The sequence below is a fragment of the Sparus aurata genome, chromosome 1 (genome assembly GCF_900880675.1).
Source record: "Sparus aurata chromosome 1, fSpaAur1.1, whole genome shotgun sequence".
NCBI classification, from domain to species: Eukaryota; Metazoa; Chordata; class Actinopteri; order Spariformes; family Sparidae; genus Sparus; species Sparus aurata.
In genome coordinates this window covers 1,814,082-1,835,640 of record NC_044187.1, presented here as the reverse complement: position 1 = coordinate 1,835,640, position 21,559 = coordinate 1,814,082, and the positions used below count along the sequence as shown (strand labels likewise).

The 21,559-nt window shown below is 41.3% G+C and overlaps 2 protein-coding genes across 8 annotated transcripts in view; one reads left to right on the top strand and one right to left on the bottom strand.

Moving 5' to 3' along the window:
- Nucleotides 1-21,559, top strand: part of LOC115573677 (NACHT, LRR and PYD domains-containing protein 3-like) — a 249,496-nt gene that overhangs the window by 82,533 nt on the left and 145,404 nt on the right. The window lies entirely within an intron of this gene.
- LOC115574855 (NLR family CARD domain-containing protein 3-like) lies at nucleotides 7,022-20,985 on the bottom strand. Of its 7 annotated transcripts, none has more exons than XM_030406514.1 (10): nucleotides 18,386-18,480; nucleotides 18,188-18,269; nucleotides 17,451-17,624; nucleotides 17,086-17,170; nucleotides 15,456-15,578; nucleotides 15,266-15,319; nucleotides 11,876-13,640; nucleotides 11,604-11,777; nucleotides 9,350-9,523; nucleotides 7,022-7,371 (listed from the first exon to the last, which is right to left on the bottom strand). In XM_030406514.1, the coding sequence occupies exons 3-10, from the start codon at nucleotides 17,505-17,507 to the stop codon at nucleotides 7,161-7,163; spliced, it is 2,643 nt and encodes an 880-aa protein (XP_030262374.1). In that variant the 5' UTR covers nucleotides 17,508-17,624; nucleotides 18,188-18,269; nucleotides 18,386-18,480; the 3' UTR covers nucleotides 7,022-7,160. The 7 variants fall into 7 exon arrangements, with proteins under 7 accessions (XP_030262374.1, XP_030262791.1, XP_030262542.1 ...); XM_030406931.1 differs by having other exon boundaries at nucleotides 17,089-17,170; XM_030406682.1 differs by adding an exon at nucleotides 17,993-18,094 and having other exon boundaries at nucleotides 18,188-18,437.

The window sequence follows — 21,559 nt, the reverse complement described above, 5'->3', positions numbered from 1 at the left end:
ACACAAGCTTTAGATTTAAACTACTTTAACATGTGCTGCCTTGTTTTCATCAGTCAAAGTGAACACACACTTACACTTCCTCAGACCAGGTTTCAGCCTCTGCTCTCCACCATGTTCCACCCTGGAGGAAGAAACAGAGTCACAATGATCCTTCCAGGTCCTCTTCCACTGAGGACATTATCTCTTTGATTCCATGTTTCACAGTTGTCAGTTGAGCAACTTATCCAGCTCTCTTCACTGATAAATGGTCCATTTAAAAACATCCCTCATCATTACTATTGTCTGCACTGTCTCCTCTTTCACTGTTGAGCAGTTCAGTGAAAGTTTCAGTCATATCCACATCTTCTCATTACCTCATGTACATTGTAGATCAGTAGGTTGGAGTGTTAATTTCTGAATGTTAAGTCATTATAAATGATAAAGAGCGGCTCCTCAAGTGAATGTGTTCACCTGCTGTATGACTGATAATGACTTATTATCCTATGATCAGAAAAACTCACTTTTCAGCCAAAAACTGTTCAGATTTGTGTTAATCCAGAGAACACTTCCAAAGGAAATTGCACATTTCAGTAGCACAAATGGGTTAATTCTCAGAAAAATAATGTTTTTAAGAAAAAAACAAAAAAACAGGATTTGGACAAGAGGCTGAAGAGATGAACAGGACGAACACAGAGTCAGCAGGTGAGCTCCTCTCAGCTCCTTTAAATACAGCAGACAGAGTCAACAAACCAGAGGAGAAGACACAAATCGTCCTCTAGTCGGATTCGAACCAGGGTCCACTGTGTTACATGTCATGAGCTCTTACCACTCCACTACCTGCACGCCGTAGGGACAGATGTTCTGTTAAGATGGACTCAGTACAGATGAAACTGTTTTCAACTGAAAATCAGTCAGACTAGTTTAAGAAACACATCTTTTTTTCTTTCTCTCATTCAGTTTCTGTGAAACACATCAGTTATCAAATGCAGGCAGCTTGTTTTAATACTATTGAGTATTTTACATATGCACACTTCCACATACGCAATATGCCTCAACTGCAAGTTCCTTTTAGAAACATGATTTCTTAATTTAATTTTATACACTATTTTAATCCCAAATTGGGAAATTCTTTTTTTTACTCACATTACACACAGGTGCACACACACAAACACACATGCAGTGTAGAGGAGACGAGCAAAGCACATGCCACAGCGCCCAACGAGCAGTGCTAGGGGTCGGTGCCTTTCTCAAGGGCACCTCGACAATGCCCAGAATCAGACCTGCAAACTCGTCAGAGTCAAAAAGGTGACAGTGTCACTGGCACGCGCGGGGTGTCGAAGTCACATTATGCTGTATAAGAAATGAGACTGACAACTTCTCTCATGAAATGCGCAACAGCACAACTTTAATAGTGCAATCTGCTGCAGAATGAAAAAAGCAAGCCCTTTAAGAGTGTTTTCACTAGATGAATATGGGTTTTGAAAAAGTTTTTGTCTCTCTGCTTGGAAGGAAGGTGCTAGCAACACTGTGTGTTGATGTTACGACCTGCACCTTCTTCTTGTACACCTCTGTTTGACAGTATGCCTGCAGTGCATGGCTGCCCTTGTTTGCATAGTTAATAGCCGTTTTTATACTGGGCAGCAAGCCACCAATTTGACCATCCTTTTTTGTGGCTCGGTCCGTGGATTTAGGCAGAGGGCGGTAAATTGGGGGTCTGTTGTGGTCCGCCAATTTGCCACCTCAGAGGGTACAATTTTTTCCAACTCCATTGTGATCTAAATCCGAGACGTCAATATGCCGGAAATTGCGTGGGGTGGGCGGAGGTATTGATGACCTGCACTGTTGTGCGACCCACAGCCGGGGAGTTTTAAAACCAGGAAACAGCTGATCACAGCAGTCAGTCCATCACTTCATCTGCGGACATTAAGATGAACAACTGGACAGCTGCTGAGATCCAGGAGATGCTAGCGTCTACTCGGTCTCTGTAGCTGTTGAGGTGTCCGCTTGCTGTTGTAGTGGCAAGCTAGCAACGGTCGCTACTTTCAAATTAAAGTCCCCTGCTAAGAAGCCAGCTTTAAACTCCAATGGGGTACAATGTAAAGCTCTTATTTTGAAGACTAATTCATTGTCAACTGTTCACAGCCCAACTTCAAGCATTAGGTCACACCTACCTCAGAGGTGGCTTTTGGAAAGGAAGGAATATCACGCCTCCATTTTTAGAAAGACAGGGCGGCACATTTCCGTCCTTACCTTGGAGCAAATGTGCCGCCTTTTCTATCTAAAAAGGGTTAGGGTGAGGTGAGTTTTGTGACACTACACTGAATATTAGTGTTATTGAATATTTCTCCCAATAGAAATTCCCCAAAATTATGGCAAAGCACATTTTTTTTCTAACAAAAAAATTGTAGAATAACCAGCAGGAGACCACTGATGTGTGGAATGATTTTTGTGACACTACACTCTGAATAAAAGTGAAGTTACTAAATATTTTTTGTTGTTTCTCTTTTCGGTGTTGCACTTTGTAGACGGTCCCTGCGTCCTCGTCTCACAGACGGCTGATCATTGAGACCAGAGTTAATGTCCAGCCAAAAATACGGTTATAGCTTGTTGTCTACCGTACTACGTTAGGAAAGAGCCATCTGTTGTGTTTTAACAAGGTTTCACTCAGGAGTTATTGATCCAGGAAGTTCTGTGAATATATTTCCAACTTTACCTGACTAAATCCTACCACACAAGTCAGTTACGTATCATGTCAAAACCGGCTGAGCTCGCTCGCTGTGCTTTAAGTTTCGTTCTTCTGTTTTGAGACGCTGCTGCTGTGTGAGAGGCTTTCACGTGAGATCATCGTGATGATGAGACTCCACCTGCGTGAACTGCAGGCTCACTGAAGTTACTGTGAGTGACTACTGTGCACTCAGGTGGCTGTAATTCAAGGCAAGCTCGCTACACTGTCCGGTGGCCGTGCGATGATTTTTTTTCACGGGGCATCAAGGCCAAAGTGTGGGGCAACAGCGGCCACCAAAGTGTTTGTTGAAGAGTGCCGGAGTGCGAGAGTGTCTGTTCCAGCCCCTCCCCTCTCTGTGCATGAAGGAGGAGGGGCGGGGGAAGCAGTGCAGAGATCTCCAGGTCAGCAGCTTGCCCGGAGCAAATTTGAACTATATCGATGTATGCGATATGGTCTAATTCCATATCACATTTAAAAAATATATCGATATATGTTTTATATCGATATATCGCCCAGCCCTAGTTCGGGAGCCACTGGATTTCATCTCTGCTTTTCGTTGATGATGTGGTCTTGTTGGCTCCTTCGAGCCAGGACCTCCAGCATGTCCTGGGGCGGTTTGAAGCCAAGTGTGAAGTGGCTGGGATGAGAATCAGCACCTCCAAGTCCGAGGCCATAGTTCTCGACCGGAAAAAGGTGGCTTGCTCCCTCCAGGTTGGGGGAGAGTTCCTGTCTCAAGTGGAGGAGTTTAAGTATCTTGGGGTCTTGTTCACGAGTGAGGGAAGGATGGAAACGTGAGACTGACAGGCAGATCGGTGCAGCGGTCGTTGTATCGGTCTATTGTGGTGAAGAGAGAGTTGAGTCCAAAGGCGAAGCTTTCGATTTACCGGTCAATCTTCGTTCCTACCCTCACCTATGGTCATGAACTTTGGGTCATGACTGAAAGAATAAGATCAAGGATACAAGCGGCTGAAATGAGTTTCCTCCGCAGGGTGGCGGGGTGCTCCCTTAGAGATAGGGTGAGGAGCTCTGCCACCCGGGAGGAGCTCAGAGTAGAGCCGCTGCTCCTCCACATCGAGAGGAGCCAGCTGAGGTGGCTCGGGCATCTGTTTCGGATGCCCCCAGGACGCCTCCCTCGGGAGGTGTTCCTGGCATGTCCCACCGGGAGGAGACCCGAGGAAGACCCTGGACACACTGGAGTGACTATGTCTCCCAGCTGGCCTGGGAACGCCTTGGGATCCTCCCAAAAGAGCTGGAGGAAGTGTCCGGGGAGAGGGAAGTCTGGGTGTCCCTGCTCAGGCAGCTGCCCCCACGATCCGGCCCCGGATAAGCAGACAATAATGGATGGATGGATGGGCCTCCTCTAAGTTGACTTCTTTCTTTATCCATAGCCTTTTTCGTCACAGCCTTTTCTGCCTCAGGCTTTCTTTTCCTTGCCTCTTTAGTGGGGTGAGCTGTTACAAGTAAGGCTGGCTGCATTTTCTCTGCCATTGTAACCAAATGAACGTCTTCTCCTGCAACTCGTATTTCTGCAGAGTGTGCTGAATGTTTGCGGCATCAGTGAAACGTAATGTGTGCACGCACTGAGGAGGGAGGAACAGAATGAGAAATGAAGGCATCTGACCAATCCGTGCTATCCGGGCTAAAAAAGCACGGTTTGGTATGCGTCAAAATGCAGAATATCGGCGTCGATAATCGGCCCGACTGATAATTGGTCGATCCCTACACTGGATGTCTGTGTACTGTGAGGCTGAGATGTTGGTCCTCACTCGCTTGTCTGTGATCACACAGGTTGAGTTGCTGCTGCAGTGCAGCTTCTATCTGCCCTATCTGTTTACATGCAGCTGGACTTTGATAATTATCAATAAATATAACGACGTGATTTTCCTTTACAGCGCTGAAAGAGTGAGAAAGAGGATCAAAAAGATGGAGGGAGTGAGAGAAAGTTAAAGAGAGTGCACAGGAAAAAAAACTGCCCATCACCTGTTGTATGTGTGTGTATTCTGTTCATGTCTGTGACATATAGATAAAAATAGGCAAGACTCAGATTCTCTACATGACGCACTGCTGCAGCCTCGCTTGACAAGCAAGTGATAAGTCCAGTCTGGTCCTGTCGGTCACTGTTATCAGCAGTACTGCTGGTTCAGACTGTGAATCAACAGTCCTCAGCTTGTCAGTGTGACAGACAAACAGTGTGTGAGCTCTTGTTGTCTGTTCATACCTGAAACAGTCTGGCAGCTTCACTCTTGACTCTCCTGGATGATTGTAGGTCAGGTCCAGCTCTCTCAGATGGGGGTTGGATCTCAGCGCTGAGGCCAGAGAAGTACAGCCTTCCTCTGTGATCAGACAGCCTGACAGTCTGGAGACACACACACACACAGGACAATGTATAATTATCAATGTGTAAAGTGATTCTGTGAATTACATCTGTGAACTATGATTTTGTTTTTCTGTACATGTACTTCCTATCTGTCGGTCCTGGGAGAAGGATCCTCCTCTTCTAGGGCCCTATGATTTACACGATCACGGAATCGTGGACGGAATCGCGGAATTGGCCGAGTAAAACAGAATCTATTGTTCAACGCGCAATATCGCGGAATTTGACATAATTTCACTGAACCACTGTTTTCGTGTGGAAGAGGAACGCATGTCTAAGGAAAACTGAATGGAGGGAAGCAAATCTGTGTGGCACAACAAGTCCCCACCCCCCAACCCCCTGTCAAAACAATGTAAGCATGGCGAAGCAGCTGCCCACGGCTCTGTCTTCGTCAGCGAAAAAACTGAGAGACTCGACATTAACCCCTCAGTACAGAGCCGAGCAGTTCCCGAACAACTTGTATGTGTTAGGTGAACTGTTGTTTTGCAAAGAAGCAGACCTGAGAAATCATAATTACAGTTGTAATGCGAGAGAGTTAGCCACCTGCCCGATTCATATTACCAGCATATCACCAGAATGACAGTTAACTGGTGTTAACATTAGCTGCTGTTAGCTAGCTAGCCCCATTAGCCACAGCCCTCTTAGCTGACTCTGCCTGGGCTGGGAGCTCAGAGGACAGGGGGAGGGTTGGTGTTTTCACTGCTAGCTGGTTAGTATGTTATTGACATAACGTCATGAGTATAATTTCTCATTTTGTTGGTCATCTTTGCTAATTTTTGGAATATTTAAAACTTAAATTTTCAGAACAATTTTGGTATGCAAACATTAACTGGATCTGCCTGAGAGCTGACCATGTTTTTATTCAATGAAACCCAAATTAAAACCATAAAAACACAAATATACTACTGTATGAAGACATGATAAAATCAGATGTTTTTGATGCACTTTAGTGTAATCTACGGTACAGTATTGAGGAAATGTGTTTGTCACCTCAATAAATTTAAGGTAATTTCTATTTTATTTGTGTACACCTTCTCAATTACATTAAAGAAACATTGTTTTAGTAGTAAAATAAGAGTAATAGGTATAAAAAAAAAAAATGGATTCCCAAAATTTAAACGGAAAAAACTGAATTCCCCAAAATAAAAAGGAAAAAACGGAATTTGGGGAAAAATAAAACGGAAATTGGGAAAAAACAAAATGGATTTTATAGGGCCCTACTCCTTTTGATGTTTTTTTCCCTGTTGTAAGTTTAATTGCTATATAAGTTTGCCTCACAGTCGAGAGTCAAAAGACACAGGATGCGCTCACGGTAGAGACTGAATAGGCCACGGAGGAAACGTGAAAATTATTTTGGTCTTGACAGCAGGGATGCTGTGACATCAGAAAATATTCAAAATACAGTCAGCTGCACTTGCAAAGCTCTGTAACCACATAACAAACTGTAAAGTTGTAGAAATAAATTTTTTTTTTTTAAAAACGAAGACAAAAAAAAGGTCTGTAAGATGCAACAATTCATAGAGCTGAGGGGAAACACAAAGTTATTTGATCAAACTCTGTTTGTTATTGACAACTGTAACACTGATTAGAGATGATATGTTGACTGATGAATATAACCTCACTGTACATTTCAATAAATGAACAACACATAATGTCCAAAACACCTACAAACGTTTGATAGAAAGTATCTCAAGCTAATTTTAATCAGATGCCAAACAACATTTGAGTAGTCATTTAACAGTAACTGAAGTCAGACCTGAGAGTCTCCAGTTTACAGTGTGGACTCTTCAGTCCAACAGACAGCTGCTCCACTCCTGAATCCTGCAGGTCGTTATTACCCAGGTCCACCTTTCTCAGACTAGTGGACTGGGAGCTGAGAACTGAGGAAAGAGTTTCACAGCTTCTCTCTGACAGATTACAGCCATTCACCCTGAACAAAAAAAATGTAGAGTACACATGTGAAAACTTTTCTCTCTGCTTGAGTAAACTTCTAACTATATTTTGACACACTCACTTTCAGAGCAGTGTCTGAAAAGAGAACCGGTAAAATGACAGGAGAGCAATGACGACATTAAGGATCAGTTATTGTTCACTCTGTACACATCTTTTTAAGCCTGACCTGAGAGTCTCCAGTTTACAGTGTGGACTCTTCAGTCCAACAGACAGCAGCTCCACTCCTGAATCCTGCAGGTTGTTGTTACTCAGGTCCACCTCTCTCAGACTAGAGGACTGGGAGCTGAGAACTGAGGACAGAGCTTCACAGCTTCTCGCTGACAGATTACAGCCACTCACCCTGAAAAAAAGTACAGTATACATGTGAAGACTTTTCGCCCTGCTTGAGTTAACTTCTAATTGTATTTTGACACACTCACTTTCAGAGCAGTGTCTGAAAAGAGGACTGGTAAAATGACAGGAGATCAATGACTACACAAAGGAACAGTTATTGTTCACTTTGTACACGTCTTTTTTATTCCTGACCTGAGAGTTTCCAGTTTACAGTGTGGACTCTTCAGTCCAACAGACAGCGGCTTCACTCCTGAATCAAGCAGGTTGTTGTTACTCAGGTCCACCTTTCTCAGACTAGAGGACTGGGAGCTGAGAACTGAGGACAGGGCTCCACAGCTTCTCTCTGACAGATTACAGCCACTCAGCCTGAAAAGAAAATACAGTACACATGTGCAGACTTTTCCTTCTGCTTAAGTAAACTTCTAACTGTATTTTGAAACACTCACTTTCAGAGCAGGGTCTGAAAAGAGAACTAGTAGAAGGAAGGCTGCCCCCAAATAGTCGACCAAGCACTGGTCTGACCAAAAACTCATTAGCCTGCCAAAATTTCATTGGTCGATTGGTCGCAGTAAAAAAAAACAAAAAAACATTTGGAACCATGTCTTGTCAAAATGAAGTCAAAATCTATGTGAAGGCTGAAGAGCCAGATACAGGAAGTCGTGACAGTCACTCACTGTCAGTGCTTGTTTTTTAACACGGCAGGTCCCTTCTACATCACGATTAGACAGTTAACAATTAATAGCCAACCATGTCGGGAAAGACGTCTAAAATATGGGATCATTTTGAAAAGAAGAAGGATGACCCCAAGAAGGTGACATGCAAACTTTGCAAGAAAAACTTCGCCTATCACTCCCCCATGACGAACATGATGTACCACCTTAAACATGTAAGTAGCCTAGCTACCTGTCCATGGCTGCCCGAACGTTTGAAGCACAGATAAATACATTTTATTATTGTTATATGCGCTAGTATTAGACTACTCGTGTGTACTGGGCAGAGCATGTGAGCGGAAATGAGCAGCGAGAATTTCTGCTCCCCGCTTACGTGGGTGTTGGCCGCTTTGCTCCATCACTCAAAGTTATACCAGACAGCTCCGCTCAAACACCGCTCTCCGCTCACTTAAAATTTAATTCAGCTCCGGCGAAATCGCTCCACGCTCGCTCAAATTTAAAAGAGGGAGCAATTCCTCTCTAAATGCGCATCCACTTTACTGCGGATATGATATATACACATACATATATATACATAAATACACACACACATATATATATATATATATATATATATATATATATATATATATATATATATATATACATATATATACATATATATATATATATATATATATATATATATATATATATATACATATATACATATATATATATATATATATATATATATATATACATATATATATATATATATATATACATATATATATATATATATATATATATATATATATATATATATATACACATATATACATATACATATATATATATATATATATATATATATATATATATATATATATAAATATATAAATATATAAAAGCTAATTTTAATCAGATGCCAAGAAACATTTGAGTAGTCATTTAACAGAAACTGAAGTCAGACCTGAGAGTCTCCAGTTTACAGTGTGGACTCTTCAGTCCAACAGACAGCGGCTTCACTCCTGAATCCCGCAGGCCATTGTTACTCAGGTCCAGTTCTCTCAGACTACAGGACTGGGAGCTGAGAACTGAGGACAGAGCTTCACAGCTTCTCTCTGACAGATTACAGCCACTCAGACTGAAAAAAAGTACAGTACACATGAGAAAACTTGTCTCTCTGTTTGATTTAATTTACAGCTGTATTTTGCTACACTCAGTTTCAGGGCAGTGTCTGAAAAGAGAACTGATAAAATGACAGGATAACAATGACAACATAAAGGAACAGTTATTGTTCACTCTGTACATGTCTTTTATAATCCTGACCTGAGAGTCTCCAGTTTACAGTGTGGATTCTTCAGTCCAACAGACAGTGAGTTCACTCCTGAATCCTGCAGGTCGTTCCTATTCAGGTCCACCTCTCTCAGACTAGAGGACTGGGAGCTGAGAACTGAGGACAGAGTTTCACAGCTTCTCCATGACAGATTACAGCCATTCACCCTGAAAAAAGTACAGTACACATGTGAAGACTTTCTCTCTGCTTGAGTTAACTTCTAACTGTATTTTGACACACTCAGTGTCTGAAAACACTCACTCATTCTGTACACGTCTTATTTATTTTATCTCATTTCTTTTTTTGCCTTTTATGGCTTTATTTGATAGTTTTGGCTGAAGAGGTGCCAAAATACTTTTTTTGTCTTGTAACGTTGCTTTGTGGGGCATTTCTCTGTATTTCATTGAGTGAAGGACCTGTGTAGTTATCAGACTGTCAGACCGACACGCCCTCGCTCCGCGCCTCCATCTTATTCGTTCACACTTGGACGGCTCACCAATAATGCGGCCCTGATATTACCTCCAGAGGCGGATCAGTGCCAGAGCAAAATTTCCCCCCTCTCAGCATCTGAAACTTTCACACAGAGGAGGGTGCGGAGAATTGGCGCAGGATCCCCACATGCAAACGGCACTGTGAATGGGGCTATTAAAGCTAGTAAAAGTAGGTGCAGGGCATGCTGATTACACTGATTACAGTGATTGGCCAGTCACTGCCCGTACGACAATCGTCATTTGCTAGAATGCATGCGGGAAATGCTTAGAGTGACAGCGGTAAAGTGATTCGGAAAAATGTCGGCGAAGGAGTGCTACGAGTCAGAGAGGAGGAAAAGGGGAATTCTCCCGAGGTGGAGGGATCAGTATACCTGGCTGAACCACCACGACGGTGTAATGTATTGTGAATTATGTCGGCAGTTTCTGGCGAAGGCTGACCGCGGCAGGGGCGTCGCGCCCGTGGGGGGATGTGTGTGTTTTAACCCCCACACTTTTCCCGGTGAGAGGGTTCAACACCCACACTTTTTCAGCCTCTTATCCGCAGTTTTGCACAACTGCCTCACTACAGTCGCTCAGTCTCTCTGGCCGCTCTAGTCTGCACTCGCTGCAGCTGCCTCCTCTCCCCTCCCCTCCCTCTCCTGTTGCTGCTTCAAACATGACACCAGCTTTGGGATTGACCGGCTTATATTGTTCAGCTCGTGCTGATGGTGCGGGAACTAACGTAAAATACCAAATAATAGAGGGGGTTTATTTGTTTCAATCACTTAACAGATCAGGCGTTTATTTGGGACAAGCGTTTAATTCCCTCCTCACAAAAATCCGGGATGAAAATGTCACACACTTTGCCAGCTTCTCTGTTAACTCTCTGGCATCCCTCTGGGCACAACATGTGATAGGGGCAAAGAAGAAAATCGTGCAGTGTCAGTGGTCACGTCTTCTTCCTTGATGTTTTTTCAAATTAAATTAGACATGGCATTTATTTGGAACCGGTGGTTATTTACCAAAATATACACCTGCACCTGCAAGAGGACCACATGATGTGTTTTATCCTGTTTTTATGTGTTTACAGCTGCTAATGTATGCAACACTGTTACTGTGATGATACATGACAGTTTAAAAATGTCTATAATAACCACATCCTGGCATGTAACTGTGATTGTTGATGGATACTAATAATAACAATCATGACAAAAAATTAACAAAGACTGCAGATCACGATAAGAAGTTGCAACTGGCAGTGAGCTGCTTTCTTTTCTGTTAGCAGTGAAGTGACATAGTCCATGACAGAACATTATAGAATATGATAATGCATAAAATAACATTTAATGGTAAAATAAAAAGTACAGTTGCAGTAGGCTTCTATTACAAATATGCAGCATATATATATATAGCTTATTATTATTATTATTATTATTATTATTATTATCATCATCATTATTACTACTATTTTTCTCAATATTCTTGACTTTGAATGGGAGCTGCTGTAAAGCATTTCTGTTTCTGATTCATATATTATGCAGCCAGTTGTCCATATTTTAAGTTAAATTAAATGAATCAAGACAGATGTCACATTTACATGTCAGAGTGTGGTTATTATAGACACAGATTCAATATTTAAGTGTCATGTATCATCACAGTAACAGCGTTTCTTTTTACACATGGGGCCAGTAAAACTCAAATATACTGGAAGCGGGCCAGTAAGCAAAAAATGTTATGTTGGACACTGCAAACACACCATTTATCAGGATATTCTTACCGAAGTGTCTGAAGTTTGCAGTTAGCACTTCTAAGACCATCAGAAATCAGCTTCAGTCCAGAGCCCTCCAGTCTGTTCATGCTCAGGTCCAACTCCTCCAGACCAGAAGACTTCAAGCTGAGAACTGATGAAATAGGCTTACAACAACTGTCTGTGAGGTTACAGCTACTCAACCTAAAGAGAAAAACACAATGACAGTCAACATTTTACAGACATTCTCTCCTATATTTAAACACACAGAGCAGTTTGGTATCTTGAGGTTGAACACTTACAAAGCTGTCTTTGATACTTTGAGCACCGGCAGCAGCCTCTCCAGAACTTCATCTGATCCATAGTATTTTTTCAGGTCGAAGACATCCAGGTCTTCATCGGAACTGAGCAGCAGAAATGCCATAGCTGACCAATGTGCAGGTGAGATTTTACCAACATCTCCTGAGTTCTGGTACTGTTGGACTTGCTCAAGCAGAGACTGGTCACCCAACTCATTTAGACAGTGGAACAGATTGATGACTTTGTTATCACGGAATGGATTCTTGATCTCCTCGTGAATGTAGCTAATTGTGTTCTGGTCATTCCCTGGACATCTTCTTTTGAATTTAAATTCTCTCTGAAGAAGCTCCTGATTCTTTTCCTGTGAAAGACCAAGCAGGAAGCGCAGGAACAAGTCCCATCGTCCATGATCGTTAGCTAATGCCATATCCACTGCTCTCTTCTGGAGGAGATGGAGGGGAGGTTTCCTGTTTTCTGATGGCCCTTTTAAACTTGTCTTGCTGAGAAGCAGATTCTTTCCGCTATCTATGAAGGTTTGTAACACATACAGAGCTGCAAGAAACTCCTGAACAGTTAAATGTATGAAAGAGTACATCACTTGTTTGTGAAGACCAGCTTCTTTTCTTATCAGCTGTGTACAAACTCCTGAATAAACAGCAGCTTCTGTCAGATCAATCTGGCAACTTCTCATGTCATCTTCATAGAATACTAAGTTGCCCTTCTGCAGCTGTTCAAATGCCAGCTTTCCTAATTTCATGATCACATCTTCGTCTGTTTCCTCCTTCTGATAATCCTTCTTATTTTTACATTTGGTCTGGATGATCAGGAAGTGTGTGTACAGTTCAGTCACAGTCTTCGGTAGGTCACCTTCAGGAGTTTCTGTGAGGAGACTCAGGAGCACAGTGGCTGAAATCCAACAGAAGATTGGGATGTGGCACATGATGTAAAGACTTCTTAACGGTTTGGACTGAAGATGATTGAGGATCTTCTGAGCATTATCCTTGTCATGGACTTTCTTCTGAAAGTATTCCTCCTTTTGCTCATCATTAAAGCCTTGAACCTCGGTCACCCTGTGGATGAACTTGGAGGGAATCTTAGTGGCTGCTGCTGGTCTACTTGTGATCCAGACTGAGGCTTTGTGGAGCAGTGTCCCTTTGATTAAGTTGGTTAGTAGGCAGTCTAATGTTGTAGTGTCTGTAATACTCCGGCACATCTCATTTTTCTCAAAGTCCAGAGGCAGTCTGCTTTCATCCAGGCCGTCAAGGATGAACAGAATACTTGAACTGTTGTAGTCTGAGGTCTCTAAATCCCTCACTTCTTCAAAATAGTGACCTATTAACTCTTTAAGACTCCAACACTTATGTTGTATTAAATTCAGCTCTCTGAATGTGAATGGAAATATGAAGTCAGTAGTCTGGTTGGCTGTTCCAGTCGCCCAGTCATGAGTGAATTTCTGCACAGCGACAGTTTTTCCAATCCCAGCGTTTCCCTTGGTCAGAACTCTCTTGGGAGGATTTTCTTTTTTTGATAACGGTTTAAAAATGTCATTGAGGTTAATTTTTTCTTGCGAACTTGAACTCCTTTTGCAGCCTAATTCAACAACTTCGTGTTCACTATTAACCTCCCCACTGTCTCCCTCTGTGATGTAAAGCTCCGTATAGAACTTGTGCAACAGAGTTGATGCATCTTCCTGTGTTCCTTGAGACAGATTCTCAGTTTTAGATTCAAGGTAAGATTTTAGATCAGCTTTGCACTTTTGGATGTTTCCTGAAAGATAAATGAGATCATAGTTACATGAATAAGATTTATTTCTCGTACTCTTCCAAGTTAGCAAATACTACAGATGTTTCTCATTTCAGAGGACGCCACTGCCATGGATTTGAAGGTGCCACAACACAGCAGAAAAGGAGGGGGACATCTGTTCTATTCTATCTATCATCGAGCTGATTTTGCATTAACTGCAGTGGTCACCAACAACCACCAGATGGGACATGTGAGCAAGCCAGATTATAGTAAACAGGCCAGGGCCCTGAGTTTTTCTCTCCTCCCTGTGGAACCAGACACTGTTTTACCACTTCATTGTCTCAGTCCATATTAACAGAGCCCCTCTAGTGCCAAATGGTGGCTGTATGTGGGCACACTGAGCAAAGTTTAACTGGAGGAAAAGCACTGCAGTGCGTCTGTGTGTGTGTATGTGGTGTGCAGATCTCACTCTACGGACAGGACAGGTCATAAGAACTAGCATTTTAATTAATAGGGCTGTTAAAGTTATTAATATAACATATATCCGCTTCCTGTGGAATCAACCAGCTGAAAGACGGGCAGCGCAATGATGCGATTGCTGATCACATTGTGGTCAAACTGGGTATAAAGTAAATTCCTGTCATCAGGATTCATGCACTCTGCTGCTATCTAGTGGTGACAATTCTCAAGTGCAGCTTCCCCTTTTACCGCTGCAGCTTCACTGCAGTACTGCAGCAAACAGGTCATATGAAAGGAGAAACATCTGTTTATGTGTGTGCAGATGTGTGCTAAACTTTCGGACAAACTCACACAGATTCAACTTAATACTTAATGGGACAGTTAACCCCTAATCAAAAATATTTATTCCTCTGACCTGTCATGTTATACATCTAGATTGTTTTATTGTGAGGTGCTGAGATATTGGCCTTAGAGATGTCTGCTGTGTTTCCAGAAATGATGACCCAGTTACTCAAAATAATCCACAGATGTTGTTGTGAGTAGTTTCATGTAAGAACTATTTTCTGCACAGTATCACAGCACATACGGAAGTGTGCATCTACTCATGGTTTTAGCTAAGTACGCTAACTTAACTAGCTATCATTTAATCTCAGTGTGGTCAAGGCCATTTTTGTTTACATTCTGTGATGTCATGAACACGAGCCTATCGTCCAAGAGCAGAGACAAGCTTCTGCGTGATGATTTGGTTGGCAAATTTACTTTGCTTGGCACTTTCAGCACTATTCACTTTCATTCCAGAGGACAGACATCTCTATATCTCCAATAATCAGCATTTTACACCAAAATGATCTTGATGGATACATAACACTAGAGGGCATCATGCTCTAAGGCTGGCAGAAAAGCAAGACTCAGTTCAGCATCTATTCAGAAACCAAAATAATCACATAAAGTACAAAACGGGCAGATGACGGGAAAGAAAAGCTGATAGCCAATAACTTTACAGGATGATAAAATCACATTTGCAGCTTTAAGTGTGTCATCTTCATAATATATTCTGTGTCATAATATCTGAATCTAGTCATGTTTTAATGGTAGAAGTATGGTGAACTTTTTTAATTATTTCGCTGTGAAAAACCTTGTTAAATATACAGGTATGTTGTATGTGTTTATGTGTTTAAACAGCTGAATACCTTTGGTTTTAGTAGAAACATCAGTGATGTCATCTGTTCTGTTTGGAAGTCGGTCTGAAACAGAAACATACAACATCTTTTAAAAACCCTAAATCTTTAAAAGTCTGTTTTGGTGGCGACATTTTAAGCAAGCACAAAATCAAGTATAAAAGTTTTTAATTTAACGTATTACTTCAGAGGGAACATTTACCTGTGTAATTAATGGTGATATTGGTATTATTGTCTCTTCCTATGTTGACACCAGTCATATGAGGAGTGTTGATGACACCTCCAGTCTGTGCTGTGACTGTTGTGCTTCCCACTTGAGTTTCAGCTGTTAGAAAATAGACAAAATAATCAGGAACCACAACTCACTTTCCTTTTGTTAATGTTCTTACTATGTTAAGAGGGTTCACAGATTCTATTTTGTTAGAGCAGACTGACCTGAAATATTAAGAACAAATAAAGTCTAGTGAAGCCTCTTGGTGAGGCCAGTTGTTGAACCTCAGATTCAGGAGGAACAATGCAGATTCCACTCTGGTCATGTCACAGTGGACATTATATGGTACATGAATCTGAGCTTGTGTTGAAGCAACAGACATTTTCAGCTTTTGTCCTTCACAAGAGGATAAAACAGTCCTGTAGATTTGGTCCTGCTCCATGTTATTTAGAAGAAAGAAAGCAGGCTAATGGAAACGCTACATGATTTTGAAAATCATAAATAAATAGCTATGCTAGTAGCTTGGCTGCTCTCCAACACTGACTGTAATTCATCTTAAAATGATGATGAAAAACTACAAAAACACCTTCCAATATGATGCAATCCAATACTAAGACAGAACAATGGTGAGGAAATTCTGCCTGACTAAAAACAACCTGAACACTTCAGCCTCAAAAGATTAAAGGAAGTTTGGACTGTATGTGACGTAACTGGACTGTGAAGTGTGTCTGCTGGGTTCAGACCTGCAGAGGAGCTGCAGGTTTGTCCACTTGAAAAGGGAAAACTCCACAGACCACAGACAGGAAGAATGCAGGACAGACAGTAGGCTTGGTTGTGATTGGACAGTGAACCCAGTCCTGAAAAATTTACCCATCAGGCTCTCATGCCCTGAGAGGGCGAGTAAAGAGACACATCGCATCAACAGAATCGATATTCCTGCACACACCAGGATAAAACTGACACTATTTTATTAACAATTACAATAAAAACAAGAAGAAGAAAAATACGTGTTTCACATGTAGCTTCTTCAGATTTGCTCCGATCAGACCAAGAATCTGATTAGATCGTGTCAATCATATCCTGGTGTGGTTGGAAGATTGATGTTTGGATCTGCTGTGATTTGCCCTGTACTGGCTGCAGCCAGAGGAGAAGCACTGCTGTTTATGGGGGATCTTCCATTTTCAAAGAGACATCTTATGTCACATGTTAAACTTCTGACATGAAAGCTTCTCATTCAAAGGAGAGCTGACCATGAAGTTAGTACGAGTACCAGGACCTGAACCTGAGAGCTGAGGGAGAAGTTTTAATGTGTTACATTATTTACTTGTATTTGTATTCATGCATTTTTTCACAAGCTTACATTCGGTGATATAGACACACAAACTGTATAATCATTTCTGAACATCTTTCCACAAACTGTTTTAGAGCATTTTTTGTGACACTTCACATCAGAGCGACACTTGTCAGACAGACAGACACAAGTTAGTCTGTAGGTGGGTTCTTGTCAACATGTCACAATCACAGCAGCAGAAAGAAAATAACTGATTGTCACTTGACAGTTGGTTTGAAGCTCGAACACAAATCAGTGATACTGAATGAGGAAAGTAAGAAACCATCTTACCACCTTGTGATGTTTCTGGATCCACCGCCCGGCTGGTTGTTGACACATTTCCATCTCTGAATTCCTTCACTGACTCCTCCTCTGACTTTAGAAGTAAAGAAAAATAAAGATAAATACAAGGAACTAAAATTAAATTAGATTTCATGTCACAAAACACTTCTGAAGGACAAAGGTTTGATTTGGATATTAGTGGTGACATAAAAGCATCATTTAGAACCTTATTTTATAAAAATGGTAGAAACAAACACTCATAAGGTGTTGTTTTTTTACACAACTTCAACACAATGAGGGAAAACATGTACAGCTTTGTTGATTATTATTATTATAATTATTGCTGATTCTACACATTAAAAAATCAAACTTACACTTTGACTTGTTGTACAGTCATCCCGACAGTCAGCGTTTTTTCTTTTGGCTTCCATCCTGACTGTAGGCAGAATGGTTCAGGTTCTGTTCTGGTGCACAAACCCTGGACACTGAAGCATCTTGTTGAACTCTCTCACAGTCCAGTTCACTGCAGACTGACTGTTAACTTGAGACTAACAAGGAAACACAAACAGAACATTTATTCAAACATGTTTTAGGTCATAAATGTGTTGAATTTACAGTGTCTGTAAAAGGAGGGAACACTGTATTCAGTAGTTTGAAATTTACTGAGGGTACTGCAGTATTTCTCATCATTCAATATACAGACCTCTGATTGGTTCTAATATTGTGATCATTTGTAAATTCCAAGGCCTGTTGTAACAGCTGCACATAAAATCTGACTAATAATTGTGAAAGCTTTCTTAGTGTGAGTCCTCTCATGTACTGTGTCTTTAACTATCAGAGTTTAAACATCAGCACTGACTATTCATATAATGAATGGCTGATTCAAGCAGCAGACAGACTTCACACAAGTCAGGACCTGTTAGTGTTTTCTTCACTTGAGCCAAACTGGCTCCTCTGTGTTCAGAATTTCCCTCAGCTTCAGACATAGTTGTTCATATCACAGCATCAGGAATACAATCTACAAGACAAAGCTCACTGTAAAAGACCCCTGACACCACAGTGGTTATAAACAGTCAGAAAGATTAAAAACAGGAACTGGCTGCTGTCTTACCGGACTGAACTTGTGCCTGAGCAGAAGCTGAAACCTGGAAACTGGTTCTCAGCTCTGCACTCGTTCACCCAGATTCTCTAACCTGAGATGTACAATAAAACATAACTCGGAAAACATTTCAAGAGTCTGAAAACAGAAGAGAAAACGCAGTTTCATACTGTACTTAGTCACTATTAGAGTTTGAAATCAACAACAAACCTCAGAGGCTGCTTCCTGGTCTTTGTTCAAACTACGTTCATCTCTGGCATGTGAGGAAGTGATCATGCTCTGTTAACAGGAAGTCCTTCTTTTCAGTATGAAGTTCAGTATGAAGTTATCTCAGTCAATGTGACGTTAGCAACATCTGCTGGTGACAAAGCTGCAGTGCAGTCAGACAAGGCCGACACAAGCTGCTTCTTTTCTTTAGACTGCTGTGATTCCTCAGCTAACTTTTCCAGAAAGCTGCCATCAGTGTTGACACAACTGAGACGGAAAGAAGGAATACAGGCAAAGATGATTTAGAGAAGGAATGGAAGCAACAGGAAAGGAAAGGAAGTGGCACAGAGTTAAAGGACAAGCTGGAAAAAGTAAAAGAAGTGAAACCACACGACAACATTACATCACAATTTCATTGTGTTGTTCATGATTTGTCTCAGTAATAAAAATGTATCCTTCCTGTATGCATAACGTTTTTTCTGCCATGTTATCATTTATATAAGATTATCAAAGACAACTTAAAGCCTGCTTCTTATCCTCATGAAAGGACTACAGAACACCACCAAACAACAAAGAAAACATTGTACTTACTAGTAATGGCTCGTTCGCGAACGAATCAGTTCGAACAAACAACTCTTTAACGCGAACGAACTGACCTCATTCCCTGTTTCACTTCTCTCTCGTTCGTTCGTTCTCACAGACCAGTCGCTGTGTTGTTCACTGCTTAGTTATCAGAGTGGTCAGGAGGACTGAGAGCCAGCCAATCGTATGCTGGGTCTAGGACACTGTCGTCAAATTTTAGCCAATGAGAAACAGGAATGCATAGCAACCGTTTCCATGAAAAAAACCCCCAAACATTTAATTTCGTTCGTAGCTCTCGTTCTCGTTCCGTTACTGATTTCTCTTCTGTAATTCTCACTCAGTCACTCATTCTTGGCTAGCCAGCTTTAGCTGTTACCTGCTTACTGTCGTGTTGTCTAAAAGTACACATTTTCATGAAGTTGCAGCTATGTATTTGCCATGAACTGCAGTTATGTTGACCGTTAGGATGATAATTTGAGAATGAGGAGCTCTTGTTCTCTTTTGTTCACTGATTTCTCTTCTATCGTTCTTGTTCAGTCACACGTTCTTGGCTAGCCAGCTTTAGCTGTTAGCTGCTAACTGTCGTGTTGTCTAAAAGTACACATAATCATGAAGTTGAAGCTATGTATTGGTCATGAACGACAGTGTTATGTTGACCGTTAGCGTGATCGTTTGAGAACGAGGAGCTGAGAACTGTTTGTTACGTGAATCACTGCTGAACGACATTGTACTCGGAAGTGCGACTGAACGAATGAACGAACGAACAAACTACATGAACGAGTCATCCTGCCGAACTGACCGACGGGAACTGAATCTCGACAACGAACAATGAAATCCACCTCTAGTACTTACTGAGGTAACAGCCAGAATCGTGACCACGGCCACATCAGCAGAACTTGCTCTTGAGATCTTGACTTAATTATCTGTTCCTCTGAGAAAAACTACCGGTGAATGTAGCCGGAACGGTCTGCGTTGTGTTCTGTGCACAATAACACGGGACGCAGGGTGGTTTCACACTGAAGCTTTACTCCTGTATGATAGTGACATGAAACAATGTGGATGTGAGTGAGACAGTCATCCTCTCCACAAAATACCAAACAAAAATAATAACATAAATTTAGCATGTAGGCTATTACATGGACAGCGGATTAGCACATGCACACCACACAAACACCCACATTCACTCGCACACACACACAGGAAAAAAAAATGGCAGGAAAATAACTTTCTTTCTCTTGCTCAAAACGGCTCCCAAATTAGCTTTAAAAACTCAATAACATAACTTTTTTATCAACTACAGACCTCTCTCGGTCAGGAACAGAATGACCGGGAAAGGGAGCTACACGTGTCATATCCGCAGACTTTCAAAATAAAGGCTCAGGTTTATAAAAATGAAGGAAATAAGAAAATAAAACCACAAAAATGTGAGTAATCCATATTACAAGTAAAAAGATGCTAAAGCATATCATGTGATGGATTTTGGTGAAATCAATAATAATAAAATAAAATACCAAAACGTTTCGTTTCCTTTGTGATTATTTGTAAATTCTGAGGCCCTTTGTAACAGCTGCACATAAAATGTTACTAATAATTGTGAAAACTTTCTTAGTGTGAGTCCTCTCATGTACTGTGTCTTTAACTATCAGAGTTTAAACATCAGCACTGACTGTTCATTTAATGAATGGCTGATTCAAGCAGCAGACAGACTTCACACAAGTCAGGACCTGTTAGTGTTTTATTCTCTTGAGACAAACTGGCTCCTCTGTGTTCAGTGTTTCAGACATAGTTGTTCATATCACAGCATCAGGAATACAATCTACAAGACAATGCTCACTGTAAAAGACCCCTGACACCACAGTGGTTATAAACAGTCAGAAAGATTAAAAACAGGAACTGGCTGCTGTCTTACCGGACTGAACTTGTGCCAGAGCAGAGGCTGAAACCTGGAAACTGGTTCTCAGCTCTGCACTCGTTCACCCAGATCCTCTAACCTGAGATGTACAATAAAACATAACTAGGAAGACATTTCAAGAGTCTTAAAACAGAAGAGAAAACACAGTTTCATACTGTAGTTAATCACTATTAGAGTGTGAAATCAACAACAAACCATGCTTCTCTTGAGCAGATGACTGAATGACAATTAAATATTGAAACTGTGTATAATAACCACATCCTGACATCCTGTAAATGTGATGTCTGTGGTAATAAAAAGCACCAATGTTGTTTTTATAAATACAGTGATTTTTGATCATTTAAGTTCTAATTCAAATATTATACAGTCAGTTGTCCATATTTAAAGTTAAATTAAATAAGTTGACAGTATAGACAGATGTCACATTTATATGGATTTACAGGATCTGGTTATTATAGACAGATTCAATATTCAACTGTCATGTATCATCAAAGTAAGAGCAACCATGCTCTAACTTTAAGCTGATCTTGTCTTGCTGAGAGCACGTTCAGACCAAAACACTTGTGGGAGGCAACAGGTGCTGCAGTGCACTGGGATTTGAACCCGGGACCTCTCGCACCCTAAGCGAGAATCATACACCTAGACCAACGAGCCCTGCAGGTGGGGTTTCTGTGGCTTATATT